At 36.9% G+C, this 12,796-nt stretch overlaps 1 protein-coding gene across 10 annotated transcripts in view; it reads left to right on the top strand.

The window, feature by feature from the left end:
- Positions 1-12,505, top strand: part of IL1R1 (interleukin 1 receptor type 1) — a 58,516-nt gene extending 46,011 nt beyond the window's left edge. For 9 of the 10 annotated variants that reach the window (XM_023536585.1, XM_023536584.1, XM_023536586.1 and 6 more), the window contains 6 exons: positions 2,327-2,392; positions 5,929-6,043; positions 6,798-6,949; positions 8,849-8,992; positions 9,738-9,905; positions 10,475-12,505. In XM_023536585.1, the coding sequence (XP_023392353.1) occupies positions 2,327-2,392; positions 5,929-6,043; positions 6,798-6,949; positions 8,849-8,992; positions 9,738-9,905; positions 10,475-10,896 (1,067 nt within the window). In that variant the 3' untranslated portion in view covers positions 10,897-12,505. Of the gene's footprint in view, positions 1-219; positions 410-2,326; positions 2,393-5,928; positions 6,044-6,797; positions 6,950-8,848; positions 8,993-9,737; positions 9,906-10,474 lie in introns of those variants that run through there. The other variant, XM_023536587.1, reaches the window with a different exon arrangement.
- The last annotated feature ends 291 nt before the right edge of the window (positions 12,506-12,796 follow it).

Consider the following 12,796-nt stretch of genomic DNA (forward strand, 5'->3'; position numbering starts at 1 on the left):
TAATATTTTAAGAGTATAATTATGATTTTTGCTATAAAAATTACAATATTAAAACTTGTATGCAAGGAAACTTTTGTTTCATATGTATGTACATATATGTATGTATACATAATATACATAAAGTGTATATATTATATATATTACATACATATAAAATATTGATGTGAAAAAATGGAATTTCTTTTGCTGGCAGACTGGGTAAAGTTATTAATTGGTTTGCAATACTTCCTGTCGCTCTAGGACTGCAAACCTCTTCTTCTTGACAAGATAAACTTTATTGGAGAAATAAATAAACTCATCATGAGGAATGTGACTGAAGCGCATAAAGGGAACTATACTTGTCATGCATCCTACACATACTTGGGAAAGCAATATGGTATCACCCGGGTTATAGAACTTATTACTTTAGGTGAGTCACAGCTCCAATCCTCGGAGTTTACATCTGGGGAGACCCAGAGACCACGATTCTAATATTACCCTCCATGGAGGAACAAAAGCCAAGAGAAACTTAATGACTTGCTAAAGGTCACATGGCTTTAGTTAGTTTTCATTGCTAAATGCTATGTCAATGGCTTTCATCCCTGCTTCAGACTCAGTGCTAATTAAACAGACAACTAGGAGGCTTTTTCTTTGGGATGGCTGAAGGTGGTTCTTCTAGAGAGCTCTGGGGCAAACTGTGTTTGAGGACAAACTGAGCGGCTTCATTTGGGTGTTTGAGGACAAACTGAGCGGCTTCATTTGGGGAATCTGAGTGTCCAGAAGTGAGGATTCTTTGCACGATGGCATGGATGTGAACAAGCTTTGGGATAAGTTACACTCCCAGAATCTACCTCTTCTTGTTCAGTCCCTGTTCACCCAGTTGCTTTACCTCTTCAAGATGGTTTTCTCCTCTGGATGAAGGTGATACCACCTTCCAAGGTTCTTGAGAAGATTAGAGGTCAAGTGTGTGGTTATGTGCCTGGTGCAAAACAGATGAGCAATAAATAGATGTACAATGACTATTCTTGTTAATTTCCTCGAGGCTTTCATTTCTCTCTTAACCATGTTTCATATTAAAAACTATTTGCCAACAAATGAGCTCTTACAGATTACCTGGGGATAGGAAGAATTCTCAACTTTTCTGTAAATATCAGATTTTGTAAGCTTTCAGTACTATACAAAGAGTTACTCTAACCAGGACTTTTAAAGTTAAAGGGATCTCTATTAATAATGATGCTGAGTCAACAAGCGTAAATGGGGATTGTGCCAACGTCATCCAGAATACGATCACCCTACATCTAGCTGAGTTTTCTCAATTCTATAATAATTCATTTTTTTCAAAGTTAATTTTGTTGAATCAAAATTAATTTCTTGCCTGGGTCCCATGAGCATCAGTGAACTGTAATTTTCCACACTCTCTGTATCACAACCTTATTGAAGTTTTAGTAGCCTCTTTCTGGCATTGTATAGCTCTGGTTTGTTTTTCATGAAATATAGCAACCAGACCAGCAAATAGAATTTTAGGGGAAACTGGGCATTAGGAAATTTTCCAACAGGTCAAATTTGTTTAAAATCTTCTTCCATCTCCCTTTCTGATCCCTTATGTAGAAATAATATACTTAGTTAGGGGCGAGTTCATTTTATGTTGTCTCCTAAAGGCAGATTCAGAACTATTTACTGAGCATCTACTATGTGCCAGGCACTGTTCTGGGTATATATTAGAGAGCAAAAAAGACAATATTCTGGCCTGATGGAGCTTACTTTTTTTTTTTCTTTTGAATACTTGACATTCAGGTTCAGAGTTTCTCTGTCTTGGTCACACATTAACCCTTGAAGCCAGCCTTCTTGTAAATGAATTCAAGGTTAATTTCTGGAACTCCTTAGTATTTTTTGGCCTGTTTTAATAAATTATGCCAAATAGCTTGATATTCCTTTCTCGAGTCATCGCTGAAGGTACTGAATACAAGCATGTCTAGCATTTGATGGCCCTTCTGGGGAATGCTTCATCCAGGGAAGTACCTTGCCACCACTGCTTGTTTTTCCTGATTTGCTTTAAGAGAGGTGTTTGTCTGGAGACCTAGGTCTTGGTGTTGTGTGTGATATTTGTAGCACCAAACTCCATGGGGTCCGAAGGGCCTGAGCTTAATAGCTTAATAGCGGCCAAGGTTTTGCTGTGGCCATGGTGTCAGCCTCCTCTTTTCGCCTTTTGCCTTCTGTCTTCTGCCATAAATGCTTCAGGTACTCAAATATTATATAGTGTATTTTGGTATATATGGCCAAGTGTTATCATCACCTGAGATTCAGATCTATACGAGACTGAGAAACCCTGTGGATGTTTTTCTTTCAGAGGAATACAAGCCTAAGAGGCCTGTGATTGAGAGTCCAGTTAACGAGACGCTGGAAGTGGTCTTGGGTAAGTGGCCGCCAGTCAGGAAACACTGAAATTATTATTTTGAACTCCAGATTAAGATAACCTGTACCTTTACTACACATAACCTAAGCTGTTTTCTAGACACAACTGTAATTAGAGAGACAGTGGCAAAGATTGTATCTTAAATGTTTCTTGTTATTTCTTGCCCCTTATGGCAGAAATCTAGCCATGTTTGATTTGCCCATCCTTTCTTTCCTATGTATACTTATTACCCATGAACACACCGGCCAGAGGCTAACTTCAACAGGCCTAGAAATGAGAAATGTAATTTATTTGTCAGAAGATGAATTTCTTATGACCACAGCTAAGCTTTTAGGCAGAAGAGTAAGACTACAAGCCAGAAAGATAGTTATTCTGGAGAAATACTTCTGCAAGTTAGTGAACATTTTTTTATTTCAAGAATAAAGAAGTCTTATAAGCATCCAAACCTGTACTGTACTATACAATAGCCACTAGCCATATGTGGTTATATATATATGACCAGTGATTACACTATTAGCACAAATCCAGAACATTTTCACCATCGCTGAAAGTTCTGTTGGAAACTACTGGTCTAAACATAGAAAAAGATTTTTATATCAGAGTATCAAAACTCAGGGTGGCACACAGAATTCTTTTCTGAAATAGTAACTGCAAGAAGACAACGAACTGCAGGAAAGTAAAAGTTTGTGACCTATGTTTTCTGTACTTGGCCAGTTGTTATTCATGGTGGAAGGTTATATAAAATTATTCTTAGATATAAACTAACAAAGATGTGAAAATTCAAAATTAAATACAGCCAGTAGAATCTAGAGCAGTGTTTCTCAGCCTGTTTTTTCCCTCATGATTGCTCCCCTTTAGAGCCTAAAAAGACATTTACCTCAAATCCTCTTCCCTTTTTTGTGACTTTACTACCACGGAGATATTGTTCATCTGTAGATGTGCTATGGCATTTTGCTGTGCCACAGCCCATTGCCATAGCTAAGATTTCCTTGCTCCTCACTAGGAACCACGTTTTGCCCCATTGGCCACAAGAATGCATACTCAAGAGGTGTATACTTTAGAGCTTAAAGGTTAGGTTGGAGTGATCTCCAAACCCTAAAATAGTTTCCTATTAAGAAACAAATATTTTAATATATCACATTGATCAGATGCACGCATCACCCTGTCATATTACCCTGAAGCATGTGAAACGGGCATTTGGTAAGATTAAATACAAATTGCCAATAAAATGACTTAGAAGAATAAGAATTGAGGGATACTTCCTTAACGAACATATAAACACCCATTCAAACCAATAATCACCAAAATTCTTAATGGTAAAACACTGTAGTATATAGCATTAGGCCTACAAGCATAGACATTCTCATTGAAGTCAAGAGCAAGACAAAGCTGCCCACATGACCAGTATTACTTAACATGAGCTGCAAGTGCCAAATATTTAATCAAAGATAAAAGAAAAGAACCAAGGCATGCTTACTATAAAGGAGAAGAGAACTTCATTATTATTTTTAGATCATATAATTATGTACCTCCAAATCTCAAGAGAATTACTGGGAAAAATTAGAATTAATACTTTATTAATTGGCCAGATATAAAATTAATATTCCAAAAACATTAGAGTTGTTTAGCAGTAATCAGCTAGAAAACATAATGGGAAAAGAGATCCCATTTGCAATAATAAATATCATAGAGATGTCTATAAAAAATCTTAGCAAAAATTTTTAAAATACATGGAATTTGTGAGGGAGGAAAAAAAACAAGCAAAAAGAGGAAATCTTGACATGAAAATTTTAGAAAAATTGAGAGATTTAAAGCATACATTCTCAAAGGAGAGGTGGAGCAGTGTGTCCAATGGGGAGAAAAAAATCTGAATCAACAGATATACTGTATGTCTGCAGTATTACTTTATGGGGAAGGTTGGCAATAAGGATAAAAGCATCTAATAGGGCTTTAAAGGGAGCAATATTGAAAACAATTTTGAGAAACACCAATTTAAAATAGAAAGCTATAATAGAGATATGTATGTTTTTTCTATGTGAATAACTGGAAATTACATAGATATTGACTCTCAGAATTATGCTACAGATTTAATGGAATTCCAATTCAAAAATGAATGGGTTTTAAAAATTGGCAAGTGATTCTAAAATTCATCTGAGGGAATAAAATAATGAGATTATTATGATAATGTTGGGAAAAAGAGGTCTAAATGCTATTACTATTTACCTTACTCTAAAAACTGAAGTAATTAGGAGTGTGTTACCTTTGGCATCAGTATACACATTCAGATCAACTGAGACAGTTCCAGATAAATAAGAATTTACTTCATGATAATGGTGGCATTACAAATTCATGGGGAAAAGATTTATTATTTAATAAGTGGTTCTGGGATAATCAATCAGCTGTTTGACTAAAATCATTAAGTTAAAGCTCTTCCTTATATCAAATCTGATTATATTGTAGACAGATTAAAAAATTGAAACAATTAAAACAAAAGAATGAAAGTATTATATGCCTGAAAGAAAATTTATGTGGATATTTTTCTGATTTAGTGGTAGAGAGGGCTTTTAGAAAAAAAAAATAGTGAAAAGAGATAAAATAAAGTTATACATTTGACCAAATAAAAAACAAAAATACCTACACCAAAAAATTTCATAAACAAAAATGAAATGAAAACAACAAATTCTTAAGGGCATTTGGAATAGTTTTCATATATGATAAAGAGTTGATATCCTTGGCGAATAAAGTTCTCCTACACATCAGTAAGTTTATAATATGAGAATGCAATTAAATAATGGATAGTCAGCATAACAAGCAGTTCTTCAAGGCAGATGAACACTAAGCTACTGAAAAACATGTTAATGCACAATGAATTCAAGAAATGCAGATAAAAATTCAAATGGAATTTTTTTCTTCTCTGAATTGGCAATGACTAACCAAAAGATGTTTGGTGTCTGGCAGTGTTGGGGATAAATGTCACTTGCACACACTGCTGGGCACAGCGTAGATTGGTACAGTCTCACAGGAGAGCAGAGTTGGCTTTTAAAATATCTGTCTCTTTTAACTCAATTCTGCTTCCAGATTTTTGTTCAAAGTAATACCTCAGAATATGTACAATATTGATGTATAAGTATGTTTATTGGAATAATAATTATAATAATGAAAAATTAGAAACAAATTGTGTTTAGCAATAGGAAAATAATTAATCATAGTATATCTATATTATGAAATATTAAGCTGCCATGAAAGGACCTATTTCGGAAGGCTGATTGCGCAAGCCAAAATTCCCATTGCAACAATAATTACAAACAGTAGACAATAAAATCCAGTTTAAAAAATTTTGTATGTGTACAGAGATGAAAAGGAACAAGATACATGAAGTTACTAACAGTGGTTATCTCTGTGTGGTAGTTTTTAGGACAATTTTTCTTGTCCTTTGTGCTTTCCTATAATTTAAAAAGTTTATTCAATAGCCATTCGTGAATATAGATTGGCTAAAAATCAATTAATGTTATATTTAAAAATACATTGCTTTGTAGGATCCCAGCTTCAACTGATATGCAATGTGACTGGCCAGTACAGTGACTTAGTCTACTGGAAGTGGAATGGGTCAGTAATTCATGATGATCCATTGCTGGTGAAAGACTACCAACAGTACGTATGCTGAGAGCTAGCCATGCATTAGAGAAGTTTTGGTGTTAATTTACATGCCATCTAATAGCAAGGGTTAGTTGGCAGTTGATTGATTCTTATCCCTTTGCTGCCCATATTGAGTTATGCTAAGGTAAACAGAATTTATAAGACTTTGTACACTTAAGGTAAAAATGCGTGTCATTGTGTGCAAATTCAGGACTACTTGGAAGGCTTTCTTTTAAATTCAGTTATATATGTTGCAACATTGTAATGAAACAATTTTCCTGAATTATCCTTTATGTTATCCCATTTTTTAAGTTATCTAAAAAGGACTCATTACATGGGGAAGAGAATCATGAACTCCACTGCTCAAGTCTCTAATGGCTCCCTATTACCTCTCTACTCCTGCCTTCTTAGCATACTCCTGCCTTCTTAGCATCACCTTTAAACCCTTTGTCATTAGCCCAGTCCACTTTCGTGTCATATATTCTTCTCCGTGCTTGGTGGGGACCAGGTGCATATGTCCACATTTTTCTTCTTGGAAGCTGGTAATTTTACTTTGATTTCTCTGCTACCGAGTCTTTTACTGGCAGTGGACTTAGGGCTATCACATCTCAGGTCAGTGCTGCTAACAGCCTGATTGTTATACCTGTGCTTAGGGCTGGTGATTATTTCTGCTGCAATTTATGCGACAAAGAGATAAACCATGCACATGTATCTTATTTGTAGTTGATGCAATTTACTTAAATAACTTTGCTCTCCCATTTTTGAACAGAGTGGAAAATCCTTCATCCAAAAAAAAGAATACCATCCTCACAATGCTTAACATTTCAGAAGTGAAAAGTAAATTTTACCTGTATCCATTTACCTGTATAGCCAAGAATACATATGGTATAAATGCAGCATACATCCAATTAATACATCCAGGTAAACAACAAAACTATTTATTGGAAATGTAATTGTGTTTTACCATGGTAAGAACCCATGACCATGTGGTTTACAGTGTTATTTTCTTAGACCAGAACTCTCTAGGTAGGATTCCTTTAAACCTAGGTCACTTCTCTTTCATGTTCACTCTCAGTCGACTATTTCTTCTGGGGAGCTTTTCTGTCTTGCCTACCCTTAACCTGGCTCTCTGCTCAGTCAGACGAGGTTAGAGCCACTGTTAGGTACTTCCACAGCACTATATGACCTGTCACAGTATTTATCCTACTTAATTTTCTTTACTCGACTGTAAATTCTGTGATGGTGCAGACCATTTATCTTAGTAACTATTCTATTTCCAGAGCAACTTAAGTCTGGTCACCACAGGTACCTAATGAATATTTTTAGGTGAATGACTACATAATAGATGCACTGGGGAAGCCTAAATATCCACTTTTCAGAGAAGATGTCAGAAGTTATAGATTTTCATGAGTTGTATAATCAAACATGGTATGGAAAGTATTTGTGACACATTTTAAAAGTATTTGTAGTTGAATTAAAATAGTGTATTTATGAATGTGTATGTGGAAGAAAATCCAAAAGGACCTACAGCTCAACTATTAGAATTAGTAAATGAACTTAGTAAGATCACTAATCTATATATATGTAATATTTCTATGTATGTCTATAAATGCTAATAACTAACAAAAGTTAAATTTAAAAGATAACATTTATAATAACAAACAAAATTTAAATTTAAAAGATAACATTTATAATAACATCAAAAATTATCGAAGGAATAAATCTAGCAAGAGCTGTTCAATAAATCTAGCAAGAGCTGTCCAAGACCTCTGTAATACAAACTAAAAATAAAACGAGATAAATTGGAGACCTATATAATGTTCATAGATTGAAAGATACAATATTATAAAGATGTCAGTTCTCCCCAAGTGAATTTACAGATTCAAAACAATTGCAATCAAAATCTCAGCACTCACTGTTGGTGCAAGTGTGGGTGTGTGTGTAGGTTTATTGTTGTGGGCAGATTTATTCTAAAAGTCATATGGAAATGTTAAGGGCCAAGAATAATCAAGATGTTCTTGAATAAAAACAAATCTGGAGGATTTATAGTACAGATACCATAATCTTGTATGAAGCTACAGTGGTGAAGACTGTAAATGTAAACTACCTACTGAGCCAATTGGATATTGGCATGAAAAAGGGTCTAACTTGATTCTTACTTTATACCCAAATCAGTTGCAGATGGATCAAAGACCTAAATTAAAATAGTAAAATAAGAGAGCTTTTGGATTCTCCTTCTCAATTGCCAACATGGCCCGTGACATTTAGAAGTCACTTTCTTCTTCTTTCTTCTTTTTGTTTCTTCTCCACTCCTCCCTCTTACCTCCCTTCACTTCACTCCTCTGCCCCTTCCCCACTGTAACCATTGACTGACTAATTAGCAGCAAAGCTAGGAGAACTGTGGAAGTGTGAACGGTTCTGTGTGGCATCCCTAATCTGCTCTTTCTTTGCCTCAGTCGTCACCTTTCCCCAGCGGACTCTTCTACCTCCAGGAACTTTTCTAGGCTTTCATTGATTTTGGCTCATTTTACTATGGGGTGCTCTACCCTGTGGTCTTTGATATCTTTCTATGAGATCTTATATTATACTACTTAAGTGGAAATTTAATACAATGCACCTTAGTTTACATAGTATCTATTCAAGATGGCTCTGTACACTAGTAGCCATTATGAAGTGGTAATGAATGGGTTAATACTGGCTGGGATTTGAGACTGCAGGCCAATCCCAAATATGGGTTCTCTGGAATGATAATGTTTAATTTGCTATGTTCAGATTTTTAATACTTTTGGTTCTAATCATTTTTTCTCTTTTCTGCTGTAGTCCCCAATTTCCAGAAGCACGTGATTGGTATATTTGTCATGTTAACAGTAGTCATTATGAGCTCTGTTTTCATCTATAAAATCTTCAAAGTTGACATAGTACTTTGGTACAGGAATTCTTGCTATGATTTTCTCTCCCCAAAAGGTACAATTTGTATTCTATGCAATATTTTCTTGTTGGAAAGAGGAGATAGTTAAGGGATATAGAAGATAACTAAAGGTTTTTACTTAAATTGTAAAATGAAATGTGAATACACAAGAGTAATAGTTGTTCTTATGTATAATTAGAGTTTCATAACCGAGTAGACTGAAAATGATCATTTTCTAACTCACTGCTTTAGTGTTAATAACGGTGGGATAAACAAGTATTTTGAGCATCTGTTTGTAAAATCAGTCTCTCAGAAGCCATTGCTGAAGACATGCTCTGCTGGGTAAGGCACAGATCACCCAAGATTTGCCTTCAAATGAAAGAAAAGGCTCGATTTTCATGCATCAGGGAAGCACTCTCTCTTTTGTTTAAATCTTGCAAAAAAACCTACTATTACATTAATATACAAAAGGAAGAATGGTAGAGTGCAGGACTGAGACATCTGGGGAAGAAGAGAAGAACAGAGAAATAAAGATAGTTCCCATACAGAGAGGTAAAGAACTCTGCATGTGAGGTGGCCGTCAGATAATATAGAAACAACTTTGTAGTAAATCACAATAAATAGAAACTCATAAGAGTTGAGCACTTAAAAAAGGCATTATACTTTTGGTATTACTACTTCATTCATACCATCATACAAAAAAAATCAGTAATTCATTTTGAAATGTATGTTTGCAACATTGTCTTAACCAAATTTCTTATTTTTCCTTTTGGTTTTAAATACATTACATTTTTTCTTTAGCTTCAGACGGAAAGACCTATGATGCATACATTCTATATCCAAAGACCCTTGGGGAAGGGTCCACCTCTAACTCAGATATTTTTGTGTATAAAGTCTTGCCTGAGGTCTTAGAAAACCAGTGTGGATATAAGCTGTTCATTTATGGAAGGGATGACTACGTTGGGGAAGGTATGAATGTAATAGGAAAAAGTAAAAATCTTGTTTTAAATCTTGGGTCGATTAAGTTGGGCTTTGTCTTTCTAGAAGACTGTGGCATAGGTACACATATTTGGCAATTTTAAGAACCTCTTCAGCGGTGCATAATGATGATTTTCACATTATTTAATGCAAAGTATTTACTTTTCTCATATTTTGTGAGAACAACAATTAACTAAGCTTTATTTCATTTTGGAAAACTTAACTACTTAGATTCAATAATTACTTTACAACTGATATAATAAAATAAGAGTGGCAGAGGTCAAATGGTTTAACAAGAAGTTTTTAAAATTTTGAAAGTCCTAAATGAAATATTCAGTGTTTGTGGGTCAGTTTTTTGTTGTTGTTGTTGTTGTTGTTGTTTTTGTTTTGACCTGGTCTATAAAATGGGAAACTCCTTTAAAGTAGGGCAAAAAGAAAAAAAAGAGCGTTAGGAGATACAGACAGTGATGGAGTGGGAGGAGTCTTCTGGGCTTTTGGTTCTGGAAAGAACGATTATAAATTGAAATTTTACTTACTGTGCCATATTTTGTGCTTTTCAGACTTTGTTGAGGTCACTAATGAAAACATAAAGAAAAGCAGAAGACTGATTATCATTTTGGTCCGAGAAACATCGGGATTTGGCTGGCTGGGGGATTCATCTGAAGAGCAGATAGTGATGTACAACGCTCTCATTCAGGCTGGAATCAAAGTTGTCCTGTTGGAGCTGGAGAAAATCCAAGACTATGAGAAAATGCCAGAATCCATTAAATTCATTAAGCGGAAACATGGGGCCATACGCTGGTCTGGGGACTTTACAGAGGAGAGGTTACAGTCTGCAAAGACAAGGTTCTGGAAAAATGTCAGGTACCACATGCCAGTTCAGCAGCGGCCACCTTCATCCAAGCACCAGTTGCTGTTTGCGGCCCCTAGGCCAGATGCTAAGGAGAAGCTGCAGAGAGAGGTGCACCTACCTCTTGGGTAGCAGGGAGAAGCTGGATTCAGGAGTTCCTTGGGTGACTCCGCTCTCATGGCATCGCAGGCTGGGCTCCACTGACTTGTACAGTTATAAAATGCACCTGTATCTTCCCTTATCCCGGCAGTCACCTGGAATCGGATTGTTAAGGGAGCAAGATGTGGCGACAATAGCAGGCTGGGGCAATGCAGAGTGGAGGGCTTTGGGAAGGCCTTTAAAAGGGCAACAAAGGCCCTCTGTGTATGTTTGAACTGTGGAGAAAAGGCACTGGGATAGCAAATGAGAGGAAGAAACTTGCAGGAAATGCATATCGTCTAGACACAGTTTTATGAGGTCATTCGCAGCTCGGAGGTGGGGCTGTGGCCTGGTCTGGGGATTGCAGGGTCACTGGCCCTCGAGTGGCCAGTGAAGTCTCAAGATGACTTGCTTCTCAGGGGAAGGCAGAAGTTTCCTTGGAGAACCTTCCACTTGCCTTTTCCATAGGCACGGACAGCCAGCGGTCAGTTGCCAAAGGCTGAATTTCATTTTACAGACCTTTAAAACTGCCATTTCCTTGAACAAAGGGATTCTCCAGGAGTTGAAATAACCTTCAGTTTCTGCTGGAGAGAGAATTTTAAGAGAAAGCGGGGAAGAGGCTCAAGCCGCTCTTATCTGGTCCCCACCGGAAGGACCATCCTGTTTCACCTTATTCTTCTGCATTCCACTTGACTCATTACTTCTTTGGAAGGACAACATCCAAGTCACTTCCTCCTTCAGCTCTGTCACGCACACAGCCCACAGATTAATCATCCTCCACAAAACGCTACAACCATCTCATCACCTCTTGCCAAAGCACCTCTGAGGGGCTCTCCTGCTTAAGGAGGTAAAGTTCAAGTTCTCCCACTAGCATTTCACTGCCATTGCCAAACCCCCAACCCATCCACACAGCCATCCCTGCTCTGTCCTGCAGTGCGAATTGCCAGATCAGCCTTGTGAATCAAAGAACTTGCCCCCAGGGCTCCTCCATCTCTGCTTCTTCTTCCTGTTTCTGCTGACCAGAATGCCTTCTCAAATTTTCTCCAGCACCAGAATTTTACTGAAATTCAAAATTTACTCCAACCGCGTTTTCCCCAAAGACACCCAAGGGACGCTGGCTGTCTCCTCTCAGTCCCATAGGACTGACTGTTGGCCGTCACTGCATGACAGCCTTGTTCTGTCTCCACCTGCAGGAGAGGCTACGGTTTATGTCTCCCTTTGTTGTCCTTAGTGCCTTCACAAGTAGTTTGCACATATGACATAGATTGTGTGGTTCTTTATTATTTAAAATGTTCACAGATTACTTTATTTAATGTTTGCAATCGTCCTGATTTAATAGAGAGTAAGCGACCTGCTGTAAAATGATTACAACTCAGCACTACAGACACTGGGGCTTGCACTTCTCATGCTGGCCTCTAGGGCAGCGTTCTGGAGGTTTGATCTCAGTCCATGAATGTCCCTTTCATTCCTACCCTGGCACTTTTGTGAGAAGAAATGATAGTTTTCTAGGATGGTGGATGAGTCTGGGAATGCTTCTATTTAGAAACTGAATTGCAAACTTTTATTTTTTAAAAGATTTTTATTAAAAATAGCTAACACATCATGTTATATTAGTTTCAAGTGTATACCATAGTTATTCGACATTTATATACCTAAAGAAGTAAGTGATCACCATGATTTGTCCAGCAACCATCTGACACCGTACAACTGTCACGGTGTTATTGACCGTATTCCCTATGCTGTACACCACATCCCCATGACTTGTTTGTTTTATACCTGGAATCTCTTATTCCCTTTTACCTTTTTCTCGCCTTTTTTGATTTTTCTGTCAGATAGGGGTGGGGTGGGGTGGGTGGTAGGTGAAAAAGGTGAAGGGATTAAGAAGTACAAATTG

This window comes from Pteropus vampyrus, unplaced genomic scaffold (genome assembly GCF_000151845.1).
Source record: "Pteropus vampyrus isolate Shadow unplaced genomic scaffold, Pvam_2.0 Scaffold160, whole genome shotgun sequence".
NCBI classification, from domain to species: domain Eukaryota; kingdom Metazoa; phylum Chordata; class Mammalia; order Chiroptera; family Pteropodidae; genus Pteropus; species Pteropus vampyrus.